This window comes from Lampetra fluviatilis, chromosome 2, assembly GCF_964198595.1.
Source record: "Lampetra fluviatilis chromosome 2, kcLamFluv1.1, whole genome shotgun sequence".
Taxonomy (NCBI): Eukaryota; Metazoa; Chordata; class Hyperoartia; order Petromyzontiformes; family Petromyzontidae; genus Lampetra; species Lampetra fluviatilis.
In genome coordinates, this window is record NC_136276.1 from 8,518,190 (window position 1) to 8,542,566 (window position 24,377).

General features: G+C 46.4%; 1 protein-coding gene across 1 annotated transcript in view; it reads right to left on the bottom strand.

Annotated features, from left to right (window-relative positions):
* STK11IP (serine/threonine kinase 11 interacting protein) overlaps positions 1-24,377 on the bottom strand; it is a 36,653-nt gene that overhangs the window by 10,080 nt on the left and 2,196 nt on the right. Inside the window, exons 3-21 of the mRNA XM_078867907.1 lie at positions 23,177-23,385; positions 22,352-22,426; positions 21,946-22,041; positions 20,919-21,026; positions 20,727-20,798; positions 19,925-20,054; positions 18,748-18,851; positions 17,694-17,783; positions 16,223-16,264; positions 14,236-14,388; positions 12,332-12,413; positions 10,604-11,128; positions 8,680-8,861; positions 8,116-8,226; positions 7,035-7,215; positions 6,327-6,845; positions 5,258-5,364; positions 1,733-1,830; positions 479-714 (exon numbers count right to left, since the gene is read on the bottom strand). Coding sequence (XP_078724033.1) covers positions 479-714; positions 1,733-1,830; positions 5,258-5,364; positions 6,327-6,845; positions 7,035-7,215; positions 8,116-8,226; positions 8,680-8,861; positions 10,604-11,128; positions 12,332-12,413; positions 14,236-14,388; positions 16,223-16,264; positions 17,694-17,783; positions 18,748-18,851; positions 19,925-20,054; positions 20,727-20,798; positions 20,919-21,026; positions 21,946-22,041; positions 22,352-22,426; positions 23,177-23,385 — 3,120 coding nt within the window. The remainder of the gene's footprint in view (positions 1-478; positions 715-1,732; positions 1,831-5,257; positions 5,365-6,326; positions 6,846-7,034; positions 7,216-8,115; positions 8,227-8,679; positions 8,862-10,603; positions 11,129-12,331; positions 12,414-14,235; positions 14,389-16,222; positions 16,265-17,693; positions 17,784-18,747; positions 18,852-19,924; positions 20,055-20,726; positions 20,799-20,918; positions 21,027-21,945; positions 22,042-22,351; positions 22,427-23,176; positions 23,386-24,377) is intronic.

The following is a 24,377-nucleotide window of genomic DNA, read 5'->3' on the forward strand; positions in this document are numbered from 1 at the left end:
ATTACTGACTTGCATGTGGGAGGAAGATATGTCCTGGAGAACTTCCATGCAAACGAGGGCATAACACTCGAAGCTCCGCACAGACAGATTCAATCCATCGCTGTGCTACCATCTGCTGGCCACCTCGCGGCCACGAGCCGACAACACCTGATATTCCCAGGCAGCCTCCAATGCAAGTACTAGCCAGCCTCAAACCTGCTTAGCTTCCAAGCAATGCAATACATGAAGAAATCCAGCACATTCAGGTTGATTTTAACAAGGGCAAATGCACCTTAACAAATAACAGAGGCCTGGCACATGTTCTCTCCCAAGGCAGAATTATCAGATGATGTGCAGAGAGGGCTGCACACATGCGAACATTCGAGCACACATGCACGCGTGCATCGTGCTTGTGAGGCCGCGGACAAGGCTCGGCGGGCAAGCGCGACTAGTCAGCTGTGCCGGGGTTCACCGTTTCATCGTGACCAAGCGAACGTACCGTTCAGGAGTCCCACGAACGCCTCGCATTTCTTTGGATCGCGCACCATCACGGTGATCCCAGGCGGCTCCGGCGGACACGGCGACGGTCCTCCCGGCTGCTCCGTCGTCTTGGCCGTTCCGGGCGAGTCGAACTCAATCCGGAAGCTCTGGGCCCCGAGCCCGACCTCCAACCTCTGCATCTGCGAGAGTCGGCGCGTCGCCAGCACGTGCAGCCACCGCGATGGATCCTCCATACTGCACATGTGACCGGGCAGGGCAATTAGTAAGGTGACCCCTGCTCTTAGGTTTTTTCGATAAAGTCACGTAGGTAAAAAATTAAATTAATAAAAGTAAAATTAAAATCACGACGTTTCGGAGGCAACACAAGCTTCCGTCTTCAGCTCTTCAGCTCTCTCTCCCTGCTCTGTACCGCCTTATAACGGTGTATTATCATAATTGTATAAGAGTGCTTTTTCAATTCATAGTTACATGAAGGCTACCTAATGCCTTCCGTTAAGTTTCCCAGTAGGACTGGTTTAAGCAAAAAACTGGTGAGTCGTTCTATCCCTCCTCAATAGTGATCAGTTCAGTGTGTTTGATTTACAGGTGACAGATGATGCGTGGCTCAATATCGATTCTGAAGCTCACTATAATGTATTGAATTATACGTGTAAACATCACATATGTTGCATGTAATGGGCTCAAGTGACCTCTGCAACCAATGGAGGCTGTTACATCCATCACGTTTACAAGAATAATTCTCGATTCCAATGTTGAAAATTCATCAAATTGCTATCGGGGTTGCAGGGGCTTAATCGGTACATCTGTGTATTCAATGCTATTTCCAGCGTGCTTCTGTGAATATCAGTGATGATCAGTTACCAAGCGGCAGTGCAGAAATGAGATGCAGCAGCTGGCTCGCACATGGAGGACACGAGACTCGGGCCATCGCAAGGGGTCACACACAGGAAGGCACTCGAGACGGAGGTATGTTTTATTGCTGCGTAAGAGCATGCGGCATTGAGGTTCAAGCACTTTCTGTTCTCACACTTTTGCCACGGAAAATTGCCTGGAATGTTAAGATGAAGTTACATGATTTTTATCTGAATTCACATGGAATTTAGATGACGTTAATTATTCCATTTGCACGACCGTGTTTGGGTTTTACATTCTCGAGTGAGGTCCGATGTAAACCAGATTGTTGTAATGATCTGGGAACATGGGCTGTAGGTTATGCTATATCCGTCGCATCGTCTGTAGGTGTGTGCAGTACCTGGTGTCGCCCTTGAGCTCCAGCACGTAAAGGCTGAGGTTCGATATGACGAGGAAGGAGGGAATCTCTTCTGGACGATCCCACACCACCGTCGGCGCCTGCAGAGAAAAATCAATACATTGCTTGCCAATATGATAACCGACATCAACATCACCTTACCATTGGAAACATCACCATCATAATAAACAATCACTGTTACCACCATTATCAGCACCCCCATTAAAATCACCTTTATTCCCACCATCAACACCAACTTCGTGGTGCATGTTGGGAGCTAGCACTACAGCGAAAGCAATAAACACAGTGCATGCTGGGAAAGTTCAAATGCCTGAGAGCAGTGCTCGATCCAAGAGCTGAGAAGCCACGGATAAATAGGTGAATTGACACATTCCCATCTACAGGAGCAGAATTACCCTGCCGCACTACCTTGAATGGATGTTGTTTTGATAACAAAATCTAATTTGTGGAAAACCTCCAATAACTTGCCCTGACCTATCTCTACCGTCTCATCTTGCTCTACTCCCCAGCACATACTCTCTGCTCCAACAAGCAAGGCCTCCTTTTGAAGTACCCCATTAACATTTGCACTGTGGGAGGTCACACATTTTCCTGTACTGCCCCCCCCCCATAATCTCAACCTCCTTTCCCCCCAGCCATCCATCCATCCGTGCATGCTGTGAACTTCTTGATCCTGTTTAAGTCCAGGCTAGAGACGTTCGTCTTCTCTTTTGCCCTTGTCTCTTCTCTTTAAAACATCGATACCATATATGCACATGTACAGCACTGTCAATCCACTGATGGATGAGGGCCTCCCCACACAGTGTGGATCGGGGTTGATATTTGACCATACTTCCCCATGCTGGTCAGTGCGTGAAGGTGGAAAGTAAAGATATTGGAGTATGGTACAGGACAACAATGGATTTCTCTGCACTATATATACGTCTATTTCCTTCCATGATTCATACGTTTCACTATTTTGTGCAGCCTCTTCAAATGTGGTTGCATTTAGAGACGTATATGGAGGTTATATAAATACAAATTGCGTTCTATTTTTTGGGCTACAACTTAATTTAACCACAATGGGATCCGAGGAGTGGCATGCCGGGAGATGTGACACGAGGCTGGGAGACGTGGCACAATGGGAGGACGTGGCACGCTTGGAGACGTGGCACGACGCCGGGAGCAAACGGCGTCTCCTGCTGCTCCCTTTGCTCGTCGCTTTCCCGAAAACGAGACTCTCTGCGCTTTCTAGTCTCACAGCGAGCTCCGTTTTCTGCCTAGCTCACCCGCTGCGCCCTTTCAGCCGCTCGCAGCAGCAAAAAAGAAAACACAAAACAGACACATGCAATTTCAGCAGTTCTTTGCATCAGGGTCTGTACCGCCAACCGGCACAAAACTCACTTCACCCCCACCGAGTGGCCCGGAAATTTGAATCCAGGGTGTTGTTTTTTTGTTTTAAATCGTTGCTTTTATAATTTTGACAAAGCGAACTTGAAATATGGCCACTTTGCGATGTTTTGTGTTCCCAAAGCAGTTTTTGCTGCATGGCAGCTATTGTGTTTTTGATGGAACGCCGATCGAGTTTCGGTGGGATTGGCACGTGTCGCTATTTTGTAAGCGGGGGAGGACAAAACGGAAGAGAGCAACGCTGTAATAAAGGGAAGTTGATTAGGGCCAAGGGGAAAGGGTGGAATGATTAAATGGCATAATGAATGATGGGGAATGAAATTAAATAAGTAGAGAAGTGAGAAGTAACAGAATAAGGGATACAGGGTTGACAACGTACAGGAAGCAATACAGTTTTTAAAATGTGATGGAAGAGAAGGCGGAAAGACAGAAGACATGCTCGCACGCTATGGCTGGATTGTCTAACATTTTCTTTGGCAAGTGGAAAACTTACAAATGGGAATGGAGCCACAGAGAGGCCTGCACTTCAGCGGTTCTGATAAAACTCAATGCTCGTGCCTTTCCAGAAAACGAAAAAAAAACTTGCTGCCAAAGGGCTCAACAAATGGGTTGCTGAACATTATCTGTGTGGACCTTTAAAGAGTGTTATCCTTTCATACATGTTGGTTTTCTCCAGGTACTCGGGTTTCTTCCTCAACATAATACACTCCTTAAAAAGGAATTGGCCAAACATCCAAATTTAATACGCTTCGCTGGGGCTCAAGTAAAGCTATCCGGGATAAATATTTAGTTTCAATATTGGACATTATTTGTATTATGAGCTGCACACTGGTGCCCCCTTTAGGATGTTTCCATGTAACGAGCACCCAATCGCTGGCGCGCATTTGCGATCAGGGAGAGGCATGACCTAGTTAAGTATATGGCACTTGGCCGAGTGTTAGGAGTTATGTCTGGAGTGTGCCACAACCACCCTTAATTTACAGTCACAGGGAAAACTGCCTATTGTTTAATAATTCTCCAGTGCTGTGGTGGTAGGATTATTGAGGTAGGGCAGATAATGCGGTTAATGTTGTGCCTGTTCACGATGCGGTTGCCTTGTGGTGGCGTGACACCAGGGCGGGGGGGGGGAGCAGGGTATCAGGTTGATGAAAGCTTGAATAAGGCGTCAGTTGGTGAGCAGCCAGTATACAGACTGGCAGCTCATATACAGAATGACGGCGAGTATACAGACTGACCACTGGTATACAGGCTTCCTACTTAAATACACGTGTAGTTTTTACTAGGCAATAGGGACTTTTTTAAAAGGTGACTGCGCGACGCATTGTCTGGGAACCCTCTTATAGGGGGCAGCTTTTTTCAACGCAGGCACTGCCCTGGCTAGAAACATTTATAGGACACACATGCGTGGGCTCAAGTGCACAACACACAACTGGTCCAAATTAAACCTTTTTTAAATGAATTCTCCACATGTCACACTGGGTTTTACACTTGGAACTGGGTCAACGAAAACCTAGCGGTGTTACCCCAAGAGCTCTAGTGACAGGAGCCATGCCCATGCATCAAACCATGCGCAGAATAATTTATTATATACGAATCCTCCAAAATTGTTTGCAAATACTTTCAAAACAGCGATATAAAATTTAGACTTATGGGGCAGAAACGACCTGTACGAACGAGACAAAACAAGAATCATTGCGAACGAGATAGATCGAGACAGAAATTGATTATTAAAGCAAAACGCAACTTTAAATCGTCACAATTCATGGTTGCACTGGGCATGGAGGTTAATCATCTAAAGCCTTTTACAGCCCTTTGTGACCAAACTTCACCATGCTGGTCAATGCGGGTTGGTGAAGAAGGGGCCACCCATGGTCAGTTCTGACATCCATCGCGACTGCTGTAAGCCGTGGTCAGATTCATAGCTTAATATGTCAACTACCGTGTCATCATTCCAGCACCTACATGCCAATTAAATGTACCTTAATGAGGAGGTTGGGGCGGGGGTGAATTGTTTCATGCTCCATGGGTTCAGGCCACTGATGGATGAGGGTATACCCATGCCGTACGGGACATGGGGGTTATATTTGACCATATTTCGTCAGGGCTGATACAACTTACCACAATGAGCAGGCGGAACTCCTCGTCCTCGAAGACATTCAGCTCCAGGTGCAGCTTGAGTCGGTGGTCAATCGCCGAGAAGCCGTCGGACCCAGGACTCCCAGAGCCTGTTGTCACATGGTTGCAAGAAACCGCGGCGCGGTCGATCATCATGAGAAAACTCAACCACCGCACGGTCCTTCCCCACAGGGAACACGCCATTACCGTCGCAATAAGAAATGCTGCCTTGAAACAAAAGTTAAAGCGCTTTCTTACTCAACTGTGGATTGAGGCAGTGCTCATTCCTATGGTGGGGGCGATTCCATCCAAAGAACAACTAACTACTGTTGATTTATCTACAAATTGGAAATCCTTTGATCGACCCTAAAGGGATGGTGGGCTGAGTCGATACCCGATCAGGATTTGAACTCGCAACCTTACGATTGCGAGCCACTCACTCTGCCGCTGAGCCACCTGGCCAGTATTGTAACTGATAATAATAATTATCACATTTGTTTATCCAGAAAGGTCTTATTCAGTCTCAAAACTAGTTTTCAGGAGAGTTCAGCATCAGGATGTTTGGTAAATTCCATTTAAAATTAGTGGGGTATGGATTAGGAAGCCATTCAAATCGCAATTTAAAGTTAAAATCCTTGTCGGGCACCAGGGGAGATTGACTCAGCCCCTTATCCCTCTGGGGATGATAAAATAGGTACCACTCTGTGGTAAGCGATTATCCAATGAAGTCAACAGTACCCGGCCAAATAAATCCCAATTATCGTTAATGCATTAATGTGTCACCGAGTCTCAAAGTAATTTTTCAGGATGATCTTACATTGGAATGTTTGGCCAATACCTTTTTAAGGAGCATTGCATATCAAAGGAAACCAAAGTACCCAGAAAAAAAATGCTGGTTGAGAGGATAACACTGAAAGGTGGTCACAAATGGGTTCATGAACCTATTTAATCGACTGCCACCTCATGGCCACTTTCCCGCTGAGTGGGTTTGGTAGCGTCACAAATCACCACACCTTATTTAGTCGCAGAATTCTGTACCCATCAACTCCGGTCCCTGCATATTTCCTCTCACCGTGCGAATCTAGTGACGACCTTCGCATGGCGCCATGCACTGGACTGTCTCCGCATTCGTAGAAGGGGTTCTCTCCTCCTCCACCACCGCCGCCAGCGCTGCTGCTGCGCCTGCTGCTACCGCAGCTGCTCAAAGCCCCGTCTGTCTCAGTCTTCCAAACGCCGGAGCTCAAGCCAGACAGGAACTCGTTAGCCGTCCGGTAGAGCGAGAACGATTCTGCGCGTACCCGGCCGCTGTCGCTTCCCCCCGCCACCGTGGGGCTCGGTGGGACACCATTAATAACGACACCACTGTCCAAGGCGTTGCGTGGCGTGCCGTTATCCACGTAGACGGTGCGGTACACGTCGGCGCCGGCTAGGCTGGCCCAGACGCCACTGGAGCCATGTGAGGAGGCGAGCGGTGTGCTGGAACGGCGGGGCATGCCTTCCGTTCCATCGGTGTCGGACACGAGCACCACCAGGTCGCTGGAACACGACGGGCACGCAAGCAGGGACCCCTCGCGTTCCTCCTCCTCGTTTCCTGGGATCACGTGTCATTGTGGGGGCGGAGAGGCGCAAAGCAGGAAGACAGATAAATAAACTCGGGTTTTTGGGTCAATTAATTCCCCGGTAAAAACATTGCAATTTTAGACACGCACTAAACAATTTTTTTTATTCAGCAGAACAAGAATCCTGCATTCACTACACTGCGTCACAACTCGCCCGTCACCTCTGTCGAAGGCTGTGCGGCCGAAGGAGGCATGGCGAGCGAGGGCCCCGGGGGGCGGCGGCATGTTCCGGGTGGGCCCAGTGAACGACTGGCTGCACTTGAGGCACTGGAAGGCGGAATCTTTCTGGCGGAGGGCACGCCGGTTTTCCTGAGCCACGGGTGCCAGCACGGACAGCAGGGTCTGCGCAGGGTGGGTGCAGGGTAGGTGCAGGGTAGGTGCAGGGTGGGTGCAGGGTAGGTGCAGAGTGGGCGCAGGGTGGCAGCAGTCGGAGAAACCAAATGTGAGCATCTCTACAGTTGAATGATGCGACACAGGAAGTGAAAAGGGAATGAAAAGTGAAACGGTGATGCTTGCAAAAGGGCATGGAGCAGTTTGGAAGTGGAACACTTGAGTATTATTTTTTCTATCTACGTGACTTTACCGAAATAACCAACGACTATGAAAGTGGAACACAGTAGCCAACTGGACACGAGCATGATACTGTACTATGTCGTATTGGGAATTGATGCTCTTTTTGTAAGTGTGCGTGAACATTTGGGTTACAATTAAATAAATTCATGTTTGGCACAGGGCAAGGATTAGGAAGAATATTTAAAGATTAATTGCTACAGGCTGTGTTGGGATTCCTTGCTTCGGAAATGGAAGAGGGTTCAGTTTATGTTCAAATGATTCAAAGGGTAATAACCATGGACTAGAATAACTTACGGTGAAGATTACATGGGGTAGGTTAAGGATAAGATTATGATCAATGTCAGGGTGAGATCTCAACCTCTAGTCCACAATTGACCATAATTTAATTAACAGAGCACTGGCGAACCCTAGTGAGGTAAGTCTAAGTACGGGATCTATGTGGAGGTTGTGAGTGTGTAGGTGGCACGAAGATCTGTAAGGCAAGTAGTTACAATGGACAATTAAACAATTCTCCAACCAGAGCCATTCAGATACAAGTTCTACCCAAAAACAATCACCATATCAGCCAATCAGATCCTAGACCAACCCCGAACCACCCCAAATGATGGGGCAAAAGACCAGTCCCGCTGTCAACCCCTGCAAGACCCCAGAAACCGCGGTGTGTCCCACCTGCAGGACGAGCTTCGGGTCCTCCTCTAGGATGAGGTACGTGCGTTGCTTCCGGTCGGCCCAGATGTAGCTGAAGTGCAGCTCTAGGGCTGGAACCAACTCTTCCACCCCCTGGGCATAGACATACACGTGCAATACATTGTGCACTTAAACACACAAAGACAAAGATCCCCTGTGAAGCCTACAGTTATGGGACAAGTGTTGCTAGTGAGCACCTATGCAGGTCAGCAAGGCACAAAAGGGGGGTTTGTGTGGCCAGGTAGGGGTAGTGTTAGTGTTAGGGGTAGAGGTTGGGTTATTTATAGGGTACATAGTGCTATGGGTATGGTTATGGTTAGGAATAAGGTGTGAGATATGTAGGGTTACCGATAAGGCACGCTTGTGGTTAATACATGCAGGAACATGCCATCAATGAGCTAACAATAGTCAAGTAAAAAACATTACCAGTGCTCAAAATAGCCACTGGTATATATTGTCCACTACCGTGGTCGTGGCAAGTCCATCCACAGATCGACTGGGGCTACGTCTGCCGCGCTGCATCATCACATGCGTGCCGTTCCGCACCTGCCGGCAGTACGGCCGCGCCGTGGCCTTAGCCGAGAGCAGCGACGCGAGCTCGAATGTGGCGGTGGTCTTTGCACGGCTCGTCTCCTGCTCCACGAGCGCCACGCGCCGCACCGTCACAAACACGGTGCGCTCCTCCGCGTCCGTGCACACGCTCGCCAGGCACGGCGCGCTCAGGGTCTCTGCGCACGCGCAGCATCAAACGGTTAGGAGGATCTGCGAGGCTAGCGTCTGGCCTCACCCCGATCTCGGCAGTTGAGCTCCACGCAACTACAGCCCCGCATCAGCGACCTGCAATGCGAAAGGTGCAATAGCAAAATAGCGCAATAATAATAATACTGTATCATAAATTAAATATTCAAGGCAAATTAAATAATAATTTTCATGACGATGAAAATAATTTACCAATTAAGAGATGCATCGATTCACCAATTAAAATCGATTCTCATGTTCATGACACATGCAGCAAATCGTGCTCGTAGGAATAGATAATTTTCGATTAGGATATTGCATATGCCGAAGCTGAAACTGCATTCACTACAATGTGAAAAATGTATCGAATTTTTAAAAATCACATTCATCATGTGAATCTACGACAATTAAATACAGTTTTAGGCCCACGAGACATGCATCTAATCATGTTTAAAAAATTGCAATGGATTTGTGAAAATTCAAAGCCAAGGCACTATATAGCCTAAGGAAATGAATGCATGATAGAAAACATCAAATTGATAATACAATTCTAGATTTGAAGCTTTCGTGACTGCAAGGAATCATATTCTTAGGTTTTTTCGGTAAAGTCACGTAGGTAAAACATCAAAATTAATGAAAATAAAATAAAAACAAAAACAAAAATCACGACGTTTCGGAGGCAACGCAAGTCTCCGTCATCAGGTGGGACCGTCACAGCCGAATTAGCTGCATCAAGTGAGGCAATGATTCAAGAAGTAATCCCTTATAAGCAAGTTGAAGGGGGGAGGAGAGGGGGGGGGGAGCTCATCAGAATGTGGTAGCCAATGAATGGAACGTATCGGGAGGGAGGGGGGCGGGGCTCAAAGACAGCACGGAGCGCCAAGCACAACGCATCGGGAGGGGGGGGGGAGCGGGGCCAAAACAATGGACGACGGCTTGGACGCGGTTGCCGCTGCACACGCCAACACAATGGACAGAGAGGGGGGAGGGGAGGTCTGATACACATGATAGACAAAAGAACGAAAATGACCATGCCTACACCAATGCCGGCTGAACAATGAAGAGAGCACTGCCAAAAAACAACTGGGGATGTTAACACTCGGTAAAGTAAAGTAAAATAGTGCCTGTCAGATAAGATGGTCCAAAAAAGTGTAATTAAGTCTTTTTTGCGTGGTTGATAACATCTTTCCAATGATTACTAAGTTTGTACCCATCATCACGGTTGAAATTATGTCTGTGTTTGTATATTTGTATGGCTTCGTGTACAAAACTTTGATGGTAGCCGGGAGGTTTGCAGAGATGGCACAGACAATGCAGTATTAACAAGCTAAAGAGAATCCAAATAATGCCACAGCCATCAAAAGCCTCTTTAAATGGAACCACGACAACCTCCAAGGTACACACAAGATGCACCCTAATCTTATAGACGATGACTATTATGATTGAAAGCCTGCTTCTCTAGATCTGAAATTTACTCCAGCCACTTTGCTGGACAACTTTGTGAGAATTCAAAAGTGGTTGTGTTGAAGTGAAACTGACACCTGCCACAAGAATGTGGAATCGACACAGCTGGATGAGCGCTGTCGACTGCTTGTGAGTTCATGGAACCATTTTTTATTGATTTTCCATCTCGTGCTAATTAAGGATTACCATGCTTAAGACTCATGCCCTCAGTAACAAAAATACATTAGCAAAAACATCTACAACAGTTTGTCTGACACAGATCACAGACCTCCGTATTTCTCATCCTCGTCAAAAACATCTTCCCTCTCCTCCTGCTTCTCCCCCTTTTCCTCCTCCTCGTCCATCCCGAGTCGCCAGGAGATCTTCTCCTGCTTCAGGGTGCCTCGGGAGGACGTCGAATCCAAACGGGAAGCAGTGGTGGTAGCGCCAGCCGTGGTGGTACCGTCAATCTCGTCGCTCGTCTGCCTTCCCGTGACGAAAACCTCCTCCTCCCCGGCTCCGTCCGTTTCCGTGACTTCATCCGCACTGCAGTACCCGGCAAATATGCTGATGCTGCTCTCCAAGTCTTCAGCGACGGGTGTCTGCTGGGTGGGAATGCCATCAGCCACTGAAGCGTCAGGCTTCTGCTGCTGCCCCTGTTGCTGCCGCTGAGTGTTAAGCCCTTCGCTGTCGCCACCAGAGTCGGTGGCATGCTCCAGGTGGTGCTTGTAGCGCAGCCAGTCGGAGCCTAGGCGCTTGCGGAAGTCCTCCATCTGCTCAATCTCCTCCTTGTGCAGCAAGCCTTGTGATGGCGCTGGGGTGGAGAAGGATGGTCAGGAGGGGGAAAGGACAGAAGGATACACAGGATGGATATAACTGAGACACAAAAGGGAAGCGAGAGATCTAAACAGCAAATTTAAATTTGGATGAAAAAACGGACCGTAAACGAACTGGAGTGGGAAAGAACATTTAGTTGAAAAGTGTCGTTTAGGATAGTGTGGGAAGTAAACACTTTGAGACTCAGATAATTATAAACCAGTGCAGAGTTTCCAAAGCTTAATCTAACTCGGTTGGAAACTATTCTTAAAACTCATATCCAAGAGCACAATACACACAGCCTAGGTGTGCATCTACAGGATAAGAGCTGTTTGTTTTACGGGTTGCATTGGTGAGGTTGAACAACTGGGCTAGGAGTGGGGTTTCCGATACAGATTAGGATTAATTAGGCAATGGTCATCAACTGCTCTGCAATTACAGAAATTAATATTAGGAATAAGTAGAGTAGTGTTAGGAAATGGTTTAGAGTTAGAATTGTGAACGTGATACAGAGTAGCAACACGTGTTAGATTAGCATTAAATTAATTGAGCTTAAGAATACAGTTAGGAATAAACATATTAGGGAAAGACTTTGTCAACTTAAGCCAAGAGGCAAGACACCTGAGAGCTGGCAGCCTGAGCAATGCCACGTTTCCATGACCACTAGGAACCGTTCCAGTTGTTAAAGCTACACAGTGGAAAATTACAAAGTGGACCTTAACTTAAAGTCTAACATTACACGTGCCTATGTTAAACATGAGAAAAATAAAAACACTTTATATTTTGCATGTTCTCCCTGTGGTTGCATGGATTTTTAACAAGGTCCTCCGGTTTTTCCCTCCACATTTAGAAACATGCGTTGAGAGTATTTGGCCGCTGTAAATTTCCACACAATAAGCCACTTCGCTGAGCAATCATTGGCGGCCAGGTCGCTTCTGAAAAAGAGCTATGTAGCTCAGTGGGTCTTACCTGGTAAAATAATAATAGTTTATAGTTTTAGAAAGCATGGAGACACAACCCAGGGACAGAGGCCTGCTGTTGGGCCATCACTGCAACAGAACTGGGCCAGCTGAACCCAGTTTCCAGCGGTCGAGAAATTTAGACGAAGTGAAATAATGTTTGTGGAGTGTTAGACTTCGTGGGAGGTGCGGGGATCGGCAGGGAAACATGGCTTTGTTGACGCGGGCTGCTCCCGACTCACTGCTGGTGAAGCTGTGCGCGTCGAATTCTGCGTCCGACGCGCTCGGCTCCGAGATGTTCGCCTCGCGTGCGATCCTCCGCTTCTGCAGGGGCATTGACGACAACATTAGTGGGGAAGAACTGTCAGGAGTAATCGAGCAACAAGGCATAAACAAGAAGACGAGCAAGCACACAGACAAATGAGCACACGTGGAGACACACAACATATCATCATCATGCACACACAGACGCACATACACAGGTACAGACATGCAACTAAGCGTGCACACAGGCACACACAAACGTGTACATTCACGCAAACGCACTCAAAAACATGTCAAACACCCGCTGGCAGGTCACGGGGCAGACCCAGGTGCCACGGGTCGACTGACTGAGATGACTGGCTGATGCACCACCTGTGCCCCCTACTGTGCCAACTTGCTGTGCTTTAGCTACCCGGCGCTCCGCTCGTTGTTGTGAGCGTCGCTCCTCCGCCCTCCGTTGTTGTTGGAGGGCGAATGCCTCCAACTGCCCAGTAGCGTCCTTCATGAGCCTCCTCCACAGAGGCCGATCCTGACACCGCTGGTACCAGTCATCGGCAAGTCCACTCAGCTCCACATGCACCTGTACCACATCACTCCATCTCTTCTGTAGCCCGTGCCGCGCCCGTTTAGCCCCCTCTATCCAGCCAAACAAAAGCTGTTTAGGCATGCAGTGAATGGGCATGCAGGTTACACGACCCAGCCAACGCAGCCTTGCCTGCTGGAGGAGCTCACCGATGGGACTTTGTCCAGATCTTTCAAGGATTTGTGAGCTCCTCACACAATCCAGCCTGGTTAAACCCAGGATGGATCGTAGGCAGGCCAGCCTAAATGTTTCTAACCGGCAAAGATGTTCCATTAGGGGGGTCCACGTTTCGCAAGCATAGAGAAGGGAGGGAATGACTGTGGCCGAGAAGACCTGAAGCTTCGTATGGAGCGACAGACCAGGTAGCTTCCACACAGCGTTACGCAACCGATGAAAAGATAATGCCGCTAGACTGATTCGGACTGAGACCTCTGCAGTCAAACCAGAGCCGGTCATGAGCACACTACTCACCTATGGGAAAAGCTCCACTCTCTCCACAACTGCCGCATCACCAATTGAGAGTTGTGGGGGTGGAGTGTCCGATGGTACAAAATACTTAGGCAGGTGCTTAGTTTTGATGGGGCTGATGGTAAGGCCCCACCTCTTAGTGACACGCTCCAGGTTCAGCAACAGCGCCTCCAACTCCTCCTCTGAGTGAGCGGCAATTACTAGATCATCGGCATACATAATGTGGTTGACCAATAGGGAGCCATCTCTTGACCGCACCCGGGCATCGATCAGCCTCCTATTGTATCTGTACCAGATGGAAATTCCTCCGGTACAGCCATTGAAGGCTTCACGAACTACGTGATAGAAAAATATGTTAAATAATATGGGAGCCAGAGGACATTCCTGTCGCACCCCAAGGTGAACAGGGAATGGCTCCGACTCCCGGCCACGTAGTTTTACCCGGGCACGCTCACCATCATAAAAGTCCTTAATGATCGTGAGCAGAGGGTCAGGGATTCCGAAAGCACAAAGAATAACCCAGAGCCCAGGCCTAATGATGGTATCATAGGCCTTGACCAGGTCAATCAAGCAGAGATGTAGGTTTTGTTAGAATTCCCTACACCTCTGCTGTAGCAGACGGACAGAAAATATGGCATCTGTGCAGGACCGCCCTTTTCTGAAACCGCATTGGGGCTCTGCAAGCCTCTCCTCAGCGTGCCTGGCAAGGCGATGTTGAATAATCCTTGCCAGGACCTTTCCCGGCACACTGAGGAGTGAGATGCCCCTGTAGTTCACAACGCACCCGCACACACACACACGTACAGAAGGACATGTGAGCATTGCCCCTACCGAGTCGATCCTGCGCCGCTCCCGTCGGTAACTGTCCTCCAGCTCGCTGGCCGTGTTATCTGACGAGCCTTGTTCTCTTCCGTTCCGTGGCCCCAACGATGCGCCGCTAAAGGAGGGCCGCACAGCACGTGCGGGCCGCACCGTCGGCAGATTCTGGCGGCGGAGATGACGGAGTATTAATAAACTTCCATCTCGGTTTCAAAGCTCGTGTCAAACTCGGCAGTCCCATCTGTATCCCCAACACTGCTGGCGTCTGGTTGGTTAATAATGAATCTGAAGTGTGGCCTGGATATTCCTTTATGCCTTCACCTGAGTCTAGCAGAACTGACATAGCTCTCTAATCAGAGCATGTTTTTTTGCATGTTCACCACAAGTACGTGTGGTTAATGCAGACATGATTCCTCGCAAAAGGTTTCTATTTCGTGTTTGAACATCTTAACACCTGTTTTACTGCCAGAAAGGGTAAAACATTCTTATTTTTTCAGGAGACTTCCTGTCCACCTTGACGAGGGTCATTCATCCTTATTGTAATATTAGTTTCCAGTTTTGTCTTGAGCACACTAAGTGGGTGGCATTGCAATTCGAGCAACTGACTTGCAAATTGTAAGACTACGAGTTAAAATCCTCATCAGGTAGGGGAGGAGAGGAACTCTGCCTATCAACCGTCTGGGGTACATTTTATGTACAAATGAGCACCACTTTGTGGGAAGCCACAAGTGGTTGTCCTCACGAGTGAATGGCAAGTACTGCAAGAATGTGCAATGCAAATCACATCCTGGGGCTGTAAATGGAGATGACACCGTGACAAGTTCATCCGAGCGAGAAGCCACTTTTGTCTTTTCACAGTACAATTTGGGTTTAAAAAGTATCCAAAATGCCACTGCATCTCAAGATGCTGTACACAAACAGGTAGGGGATGTTCATATCTTGCCGGGGAAAGAAACGGTTGTGTCTATGGTATTTTAAGAGGGGGAGAGAGAAAAGACAATGAGGGAACGTTGCCACTTCATAGCCACAGCCATAATAAGTACAGCATGCCTACTTAATGTGCACTAAGACTCTCAGCAATTGGAACAGTCAAAATGTCTCCCCTGGTCAAAAATGTGGGGTAGTGGTGGAAGATTCCACATTCCTCTGCTGGGGGCAGTATATCCATAAAACAATATCTAGAATAACCCCCACCCGTCCCTCTACTGGTTGCCGTCTATCATATCATATCTGCAGGGTACTACTACACCACGCAGCGCTCGCCCTCCCTCTACCCCACACCCCCACCCCTCCCTCTCCCCCCTTGCTCCTCCCCCTTTCTTGCCTGTATAACCTCTTACCACGGCAACTCTCTCTCTCTCTCACTTCAGCAAAAAATGTTCTTGCTGTGGTTTTCCCACCTGATGATGATTGCTTGTGTTGCAATTGAAACGTCGTGATTTAATTTATTTTATTTTATACCCACGTGACTTTACCGAAAGAACCAAAGAGTAATATCTAGAAAGGTTACTCTTCCTGTTGGTGATCTACCAGCAATCTACTGGGGTTAAAGTTACAGTTTTGTATTATCCACGGTTCGGGAAATATGCATCCTGCAGCCATCTGGCTGTGTTTAGATTGTTGTCGTACTTCCTCAAATATGTTTACTGGTGCCCAGCTGTTTCGGTGTGAAAACAGCTCGATCTTCAAATAAGGGATGCAGTATAGTTTGAAAACCACAGCAGTTTCAAAACTATAAAAAAATACTGCATTAGTACTTCTGTCGACTCAAGTAACAGCTAAATACATGTTAGGCATTCATATTCTTGATTCTTTCGATAAAGTCACGTAGATAGAAAGAAAAACATGTTTTTAATAATACAAGAAAAAAAACCCATGACGTTTTGATCGCAATACAAGCGGTCTTCATCAGGCGGAGAGAAAAGAGGGGGCAAGCCTCCAAATGCAACTGCTTATAAGGGTTTCCAAAGTGAGTGGGTGGGGGATGAGGCATTCTCACCTTTAACTCAGACTTTGTTAGTGGCTTCCCATCCAGTATTAGCTGAAAAAGACATAGAGGCATTGTGTTAACCTCCTGTGTGTCTGACTGCAACGTTTAAAAACAGGACAGTATTGAAATAAAGTATCAAGTACGTTTCCTCGAATTCAGCAAAGTTACCAGTTATAAACACTGCAGAGGGTGAACTGTCCACATTTTACGTGAAGCCTATGGATTATTTTTCAATGAGCAGGGAGCATATCTCAGCAATCATTTTAAGTGGAAAAATATGAGGTACTTTTGATTATTTCAATTTGACAATGAAACCCAGTTTCCTAGAAAAACATTTATAAATTATGACCTGAAGCTGCAAAATCTGTGGTGGTTTGCTTCTTCCGCTGGTACCGCTGTGGTCAGTTTCTAACATTACTCAACCTGAAATCATGACATTCAACCAGTCGACGGATGCATCACCCCTCCAGCTGACAATGTGATGTTTCCTTGCCAAATATTCCGCACAAAGCATTTTGCCTTTTTATGTATACCCTGTGGAACTAAACTCTGGAACGAATCACCTACGTCTGTCTTTCCATCTGATTATAATTTGCATTCAACTGTTGTACCACTCTTGGATATGGGGAACTGATGGTGATTACATTCTGCAATATGACTTAAAGACCTTTAGTCAGCAACTTTCAATAAAAAAAAGAAGACAATGGTGGTCAGGTAGCCCAGAACACTCAGCTGAAACCTGCGGGGTTCCTGAGTAGAATTCAGAGTTTAGCCACCCATGTTGATTAAATGGGGTTCTCAAGTGCAATGAGTTGATGGTCTCAGCCAGGTCACCAACAACTTCAAAAAAAATAGTTTCCACTAAATTTGAATAAATTAAAACTGAAAGAGTATCAAAAACATTTAACAAACACTTCTCTCTGCAGCAGACCGTGTGGGAAGTGCACCCTTCTTATGTTTGGATAAAAAAAATGTCACTTGAAGGGATCTCAGAAGTATTTTTGCGATATCTCATTCTGCAGGCTGCTTTCTAATACATGTGGTTGCACTATTATTTGGGTCTTTCGGTAAAACCACGTAGATAGAAGAAAAATAATAATAAAATAATAATATCACGACGTTTCATTCCTGCCTCAGCAGCTCTCCCGCTATATTTTTCACCTGATGACGATTGCTTGTGTTGCGATCGAAACGTCATGATATTTTTTATTATTTTTCTATATTCGTGGCTTTACCAAAAGACCCAAAGAATATGAATTCCTGCAGTCACGAAAGCTTTAAGTCATGTGGGTTGCACTGTTTTGCAAATATTCGGACTGTAGAAATTGTCTCATGATGTGACTCCAAAAGTAAAACCAGAGAAGGCAAATGACAGGAAACCATCACAACTGCTCTTAAATGTACAAGGCTACTGCTACTACTCATCTAATCTGTATGCAAGCACAGCACAAACATGGTGCCCTTCAGGGTTGGCACATACTGGCAAGGTGGCCGACTTTGGAGACAGGTGTCTCACTGTCTCTACACGGTGGCCCTTGCGGAAGAACAGCGGGTTCCCTTGTACATACAGCTGGGAAAACAAGGGACGTGCAGACAGTGACACGGGGCATGAGCTGAAAATACAAACAAATCGCAGTCCCACCAACGCTGAAGCGTGTAGTGCATGATGGCAGCAGCGCAACAAAAATGAAAGCCGAGAGGCTTGCAAAGGCTAGAGCAGCAGGAGGTGGCCGGGTGGCTCCTTGTGCTAATGCCGTGTCAGAGCACTGAATCAGCACAGCTGAGATCCTGGTTTAAAATCTAGGTTTCAGCCACCCGTGATTAAACTGTGTGCTCAAGTGTGGTACGTTCATTGTATCCCCATGAATTACTGCACAAGAACACGAAATATTACATTGAGTTTGTCATTTTATTTGGCCCTAAGAATTAAACATGGCCATTTGATTGACATGAAACAATGGTATATCCAAGGTATTTCCCTAATGCACTGATAAAGGCCCATAAAAGTGAATTTAAAAGTAGTTTTGTCAGTGGCAGTTCGTGGAATCAGGTTGAAAAGGCAACAAAGTCTGCCTTCAGATGTTCCAGTCTCAGGTGATAACCTAAGCTGGTGGATTAGAGTAACTGGAATGTGCTGGCAGGAGCTACATAATCAATGCTTTCTCCACCAGATGGGCACAAAGCATCCCATGGAGCTTCCTAAGAGAACTGGTCTGGTGGGAGTCCAGCACCGATACATTATTGCACGTTGAATTTGTGATTCAATTGGCAAGTAATCCGATTGTGCGTGTCACCTGAGACTGGAAAACCCGAGGTGAAATATTGCCTCTTCCACTTGGAGCCACAAATGGTCACCAAGCTTTGCCATGTAATTTTCTGGTGACATTCTCTGACAATGGAAATTCCTTTATTTGATGAAACAGTGATAGTAGTCCAACTAGGAGTCGCTTACTCCGAAGAGCTGTCCGCTGGAGACAGAAGGGAAAGGAACATTTTGGCTGGGGCTGCCGTGTGTCCTGGCATGCGCCAATCACCTTCTGAAGGTGCGGTAGCTGTGAGAGCGGGGAAAGCTGGGAATGCTCCATCAGCAGGTTGTAGGACACGTCCAATGTCTGCAAGGTCTCCAGCATCTGCACACCTGAACAGTGGCATCAACACGCACGCAGATTCGCACCTAAGTACACGTGCTTGCACGTACACTCTCACTGCCTGCCAATTCTCCGATGCAGCTTGCGTATGCCAGTTGATTAGGAAACGGGTGCCACCTGAAGAGGAATAGGAATAGTAATACAAATCGATTTTGTCCCAACATCGAAAACCATTTTCAGTTTGATAGGTTACTTAATTTTTTGCGCCTGGTTTTAAAGAAATAACATTATTCTATGTACTTTCTAACTCGACAAAAAGCCCATTGAAACTGACTTTTTTTCAAGAAAGATCTGAGTCAAAGCAATAGCGTATGTTAAAAAAATGTCGATAAGTGTGAAAAACTTGAAATCATGAGAACATGACAGAATAATAATAATCAAATATTAACATTTAAATACAACTTAACATTATCACAACTAGATTTTAAAATGGATCTCACATGTAACGTCTACAACAGGAGTACAAGTTATTTAAAATGGCAAGCTCTGTTACAATGTATGTAAGAGTAGCTCTGTTGAATAAGACACAATTGGGGAAAATATGGCCCCTCCTTTTTTATTGCAACAAGATCCAGTAACAACATCAATAAAAAAAATCTCAATCTATAACAGATGTGAAGTATCTCTTTTGTATGTGATATTGGAGAATAAATCAGAAACACAATAACAGTGGCACTACAGCATTTGCAACAGCTGTGGCAATTCCCCAGATTTGCCCAAAAGTATGTTCAGCAAGTGGCGTAGCGTGGTTGGCACAGACCTTGGTGCAAGAATGAGGCCCCCTATCCTAATTCTCTCATCTTCATAGACAGGCACCTGGACTCCTCCGGCCGGTGGGCCCTAGTGCAGGTGCACCACTAGTACACTCGATATTTATGTCGCTGCGAAGGAGTCACTCTAGCACTGCACAGTATAACGTGGCTGGAGGCACTACCGCAACCCGAGCTTACGTTCTTGTCAACGGAAGCTGCTCTGGCTATCAGCAGCGCATGTGAGTGCGAGTGCTGAATGCATAAGGCCCCCCCACTCCCAATCAGTAGCTCCCCTGCTTAAAAGTGCGAACCGTCGATGGAGTCGAGCTCGTTGTTGCTCAGCAGCAGCACGGTGAGGCGGCTGCGGCACGATGGGCTGAGTGCGGGAAAGCTCTGCAAGAAGTTGTAGCCGATGTTCAGCGACTCCAGCTCAGTCAGCGACTGTGGGACAAAGTGGTAGGCTCTCACAACATGTCCGGGAAAAACCATGCTCACCATTCATCTCAAACACATGCTTGTTTAACGGATTTTCTATGCAACATAATTCTCAAAGACTCAAATCTCTGGCGAGAGCCAATTGCGAGAAAGGTCTAAATGAAACGTCGTGATTTTTATTTGATTTCATTTTCACCTACGTGACTTTACCGAAAGAACCAAAGAGTATGGATCCTTGCAGTCACGAAAACTTCAAATCTAGAATTAGGTCGAAATGAAATGCTTATTTTTGCCTAAGTCAGAACAAACAAGACAGAACTAAAATTGCAATACAAAACAGCCTTAATTCTAGATATGAAGTTTTCGTGACTGCAAGGATTAATACTTTTTGGTTTTTTCGGTAAAGTCACGTAGGTAAAAATTTTTAATAAATAAAATCACGACGTTTCGGGCGCAACACTTCTTCAGGTGGGGACAACTTAGCGAAAGCACACTGCTTAAGCGGTGTGCTTTAATTTATTTAAAAATTTTTACCTACGCGACATTACCGAAAAAACCAAAGAGTACAAACAGCCTTGTCCAAAAGTGTGGGACCCAGTGGTTAGCGTCCAGGCTAAGCAGCCGTGGGAACCACAAATCGCGTGGCCGCACAACTGCCCCTCTCCAGACAGCACCCACCTTGAGGTAGAGGCCGGCGTCCTGTAATTTGTTGTGACTCAGATCCAAACAGCGCAGCACTGGGAGCCAGTTCTGTAGATCGGCACGGGAAACAATCAAAACGTAAAGGTGACTGTGGGAGTTGCGTTGCGTGTGCAAGACGAGTGTGTGCATGGGCGAGCGAGACAGCAGTGCGTGCCAGAGTCGGTGTACCAGCGAGTCGTCGAGACATGAGATGAAGTTGTGGCTGAAATTGAGAGTGTGAAGTTCGGGCCATGGGAAGGCCGTAGCGAGGTCTCCCCCACACTGCGACAGCACCTCCTATTGGAAAAAACGAGACACAGGCACAGCCGTGAGTTCGTGAATTGTCACCATTCAGTTCAGAATTCCTCCTTTTTTCCGCTCTAATTTTCTGTTAACCTGTTTTGTTTCAATCTTGATTTAAAGCTTTCATGACTGCAGGAATTCATACTCTCTGGTTCTTTCGGTAAAGTCACGTAGATAGAAAAAATAATGAAATTAAATAAAACACGACGTTTCGGTCGCAACACAAGCGTCCGTCTTCAGGTGAGAAAAAAATTATCTGCTGTTGTGGAGAGGGAAGTGGGGGGGGGAAGGAGTTTGGCTGTAGGAGTTCACAGGGGAGAGGGGGGACGGTTTGTGGCATGCATGGACGGGTGGGGCTAAAGAAATTAGCAAGTGAATGGACTTGTAGTACATTTGTTAAATTAGCATTAGGGTATTTGAGCATTCCTTTGTGTAATAGTTGTTAACACGAATCAACATGTACAATTTGGATTCGGCAATTGTGAGCGACAATCTTCTATTTTGGAACAATGGCATGATTGTACACATAGAGCTTATTTGTGACTTAACTGCTAGATGAGGGCATCCCCAAGCTGTATGGGTCATGGAAAGCTATTTGGCCACACTTCACTACACTGGTCAGTGCCGGTTAAAGGTTGGAAACAGACACAGAAGCCTAGAAGTAGAATAGAACAATGGATGTACTGACACTGCCCTCTGCTCCCCATCACATAGCCTCGCAGCCTACAACAACCTGTTTGTACATAGTGCTCACACATCCAAGCACTATCCAGGCTCGACCTTGCTTATATTCCGAGATCTAACGAGGTTGGGTACATTCCAGTTGCTTTGGTAATTTAAAGGAAACATACGCGCGCGAGTACACTCGTGCACACGCACTCCAAATGCCCCCGTGACTCCCCGACGCTGGTACCTCCATCGTGTCGACGCACTTCCAGCAGGTGAGGCTCTCCAGCTGCGTGTGAATACCCTGTAGTCCCTCCAGGCAGTGCACGGGAACGCCTTTGAGCTGCTCGAACAACCCAGACAGCGCAACGCGAAAACAAGAGCAGCGCTCAATGAAAGGAAGACGCAACCTTAAAATCGGTAGTGGCTGAAGAGTTTGTGATATGTTCATATATGCAACATACGTGAATCAAAAATAATACACTTCTCACACCCAAGATTAGACATGTATTGCGAGTGTAAGAATATATTTTAATTGATGCATTGTTACAGGCCTATCGAGAAAAGCTACTTGTTTTGTGGGTTGCATCTTCCCCCGAACGTGTACTCGCTGATCGACAAAATAAAAACCAATGACGTTTTATTTGTCTCACCTCCAGAGACTTCAGCAACTTGAAGGCGAAGATGTTGATGCCCGTCTGTATTGCATCACCCTGCTTGTGGACCAGCTGTAAGGAGCCCATGTATTTTCAATTTTAAAGCCACACAGCCCATCACAGTTAATACAAATTTAAAAAAAACACTTATGTATGATACAGATGCTTCATGATGAGGCCAACAGTTGAGGTTTGAACAGCAGATGTGAGATATACACAGGGTAAGAGGATGTTCTAAACAATGGGTATAGCAGTCTAAAAATAACCCCCATAATCCAGATGTTAACATAGAAAAGACCAGAGCATTTGCTCAAACCTTCAAATCAGTTGGTAAAAAAAATAAACATAGAGGTGGCCAGGTAGCTCAGGGGCCAACACAATGTCAGCGTACTAAACCGGCACCACTAGGAATCTGGGTTTGAATCCAGGTTTTGGTTGTCTACAAACACACTGGGTTTTTAAAGCTGAATGAGTTAATGGTCTCAGTGAAGTCACCAATAACAGTAAATTCAGCCAATTTACAATGATGAGGATTATAATTGATTTGATTTCCATCCAACAAACACCCGAGCATGTGATAAGGTACACCCTCTATTGTAAGTAAGAAGCAATTTAAAGGAACCTCATAAGATTTCCTGTGACATAATCTTCCAGAGGTCAATCTCTAACATGGGGTGGTGTTTACAATGTTTGCTGCAAGAGCTCCGAATGGTCATTTCTGCATCTCACAACAATTTGTCAATGATAGGACTATTCATCTAGAATAATAACTAAAGAAAAATATTTTACAAGTGAGTGCGACCCTGCTTGCTGGTGCCTCACCTTGAAACTGGGCACCTTCTGGAAGACATCAAAGAGGAACTGCAGCTCCAGGATATGCGGCGAGCTTGCCGTTGGCAGCACAGGCAGTGCCAGGAAGCCGTGCATACGGAGTGGGCGTGGATGCAGCAGCTGCTGGAGGAGGCAGTTGAGGTGCTGCAGTCGGGTGGTGCTCAGCACGAGCTGTCTGTGTCCATTCAGCACCGAATCACCTGTATTCATCCAGCCGGCACGGATATAGCAGTGAAAGGGGTGGAGGGATACACTACTGCTTTCGTTCGAAATACTGCGGCTCTGAAAAATAGTGCTACAGTAATTGGAGCTCCTTAATCTATCCCGAACCTAAAAACCTTTCATTTCCGAAAGCGATAGCCAGAAGATGGCAGCACAGCTTTGAGTGTTATCCAATCGAATGTGTGGTGTTTTTTTTCTCCTGGTACTCTGGTTTCCTCCGACGCCAAATGCTGATGAACGGAATTGGCTAAATACTCCAATGCAGGACCCTTCTAAAAAGTCTAGACCCAGTGAGGCTTTCCCAGATAAAAAAAAATTTCACAGTGAGTGACACCCATTTACATGACCATTCCTGAGCCCAATGAGATTCACAAGCAATTCTGTAAAGCTGCAGAAATACTTTAAAGAAGCACTATTTCCACTCATCTTGCCATCAGGGGTTCTCATACCATTACTCTTCAGAAAAATATTTTTCGGAAAATTACTGGAATAGAGAAAAGCAATAAAGCATTGTAGATGTAATAAGGAAAAGAAGCATGCAATGTGAAATCCATGCTGGATGGAAGAGAACACTTCAGTGTGGTCATTAGTGCTGTTGCCATGAGTTGTGGTAATGAGTTAGGGAAAGAAACTGGCTATGAGTGGAACGGAAAAAAAAAAGACGAGCTCCTATCCCGTATTAACATACCCGGGCAATGTCCAGAGCTTTTTGACGCACATTTAGAGCATTATTAATGGAGAAAGACTTTACAACTACATTCCATCTCGTGATGTGGCTGCAACGAGGTTGCATAAAAACGTGGACAATGCTGCATTGACTAGTGGATGTGACGATACATTTGACTGCAAATTTTATTCTGTCTTCTCATTCATGAAGTTTCAAACAGTGTCAGATGGCTCATGACACATAGGTTAGATGTGTAGCTACAACATGAGCAGTGCGGTTTTTGGGCTGTGTTCTTTTAAGGGA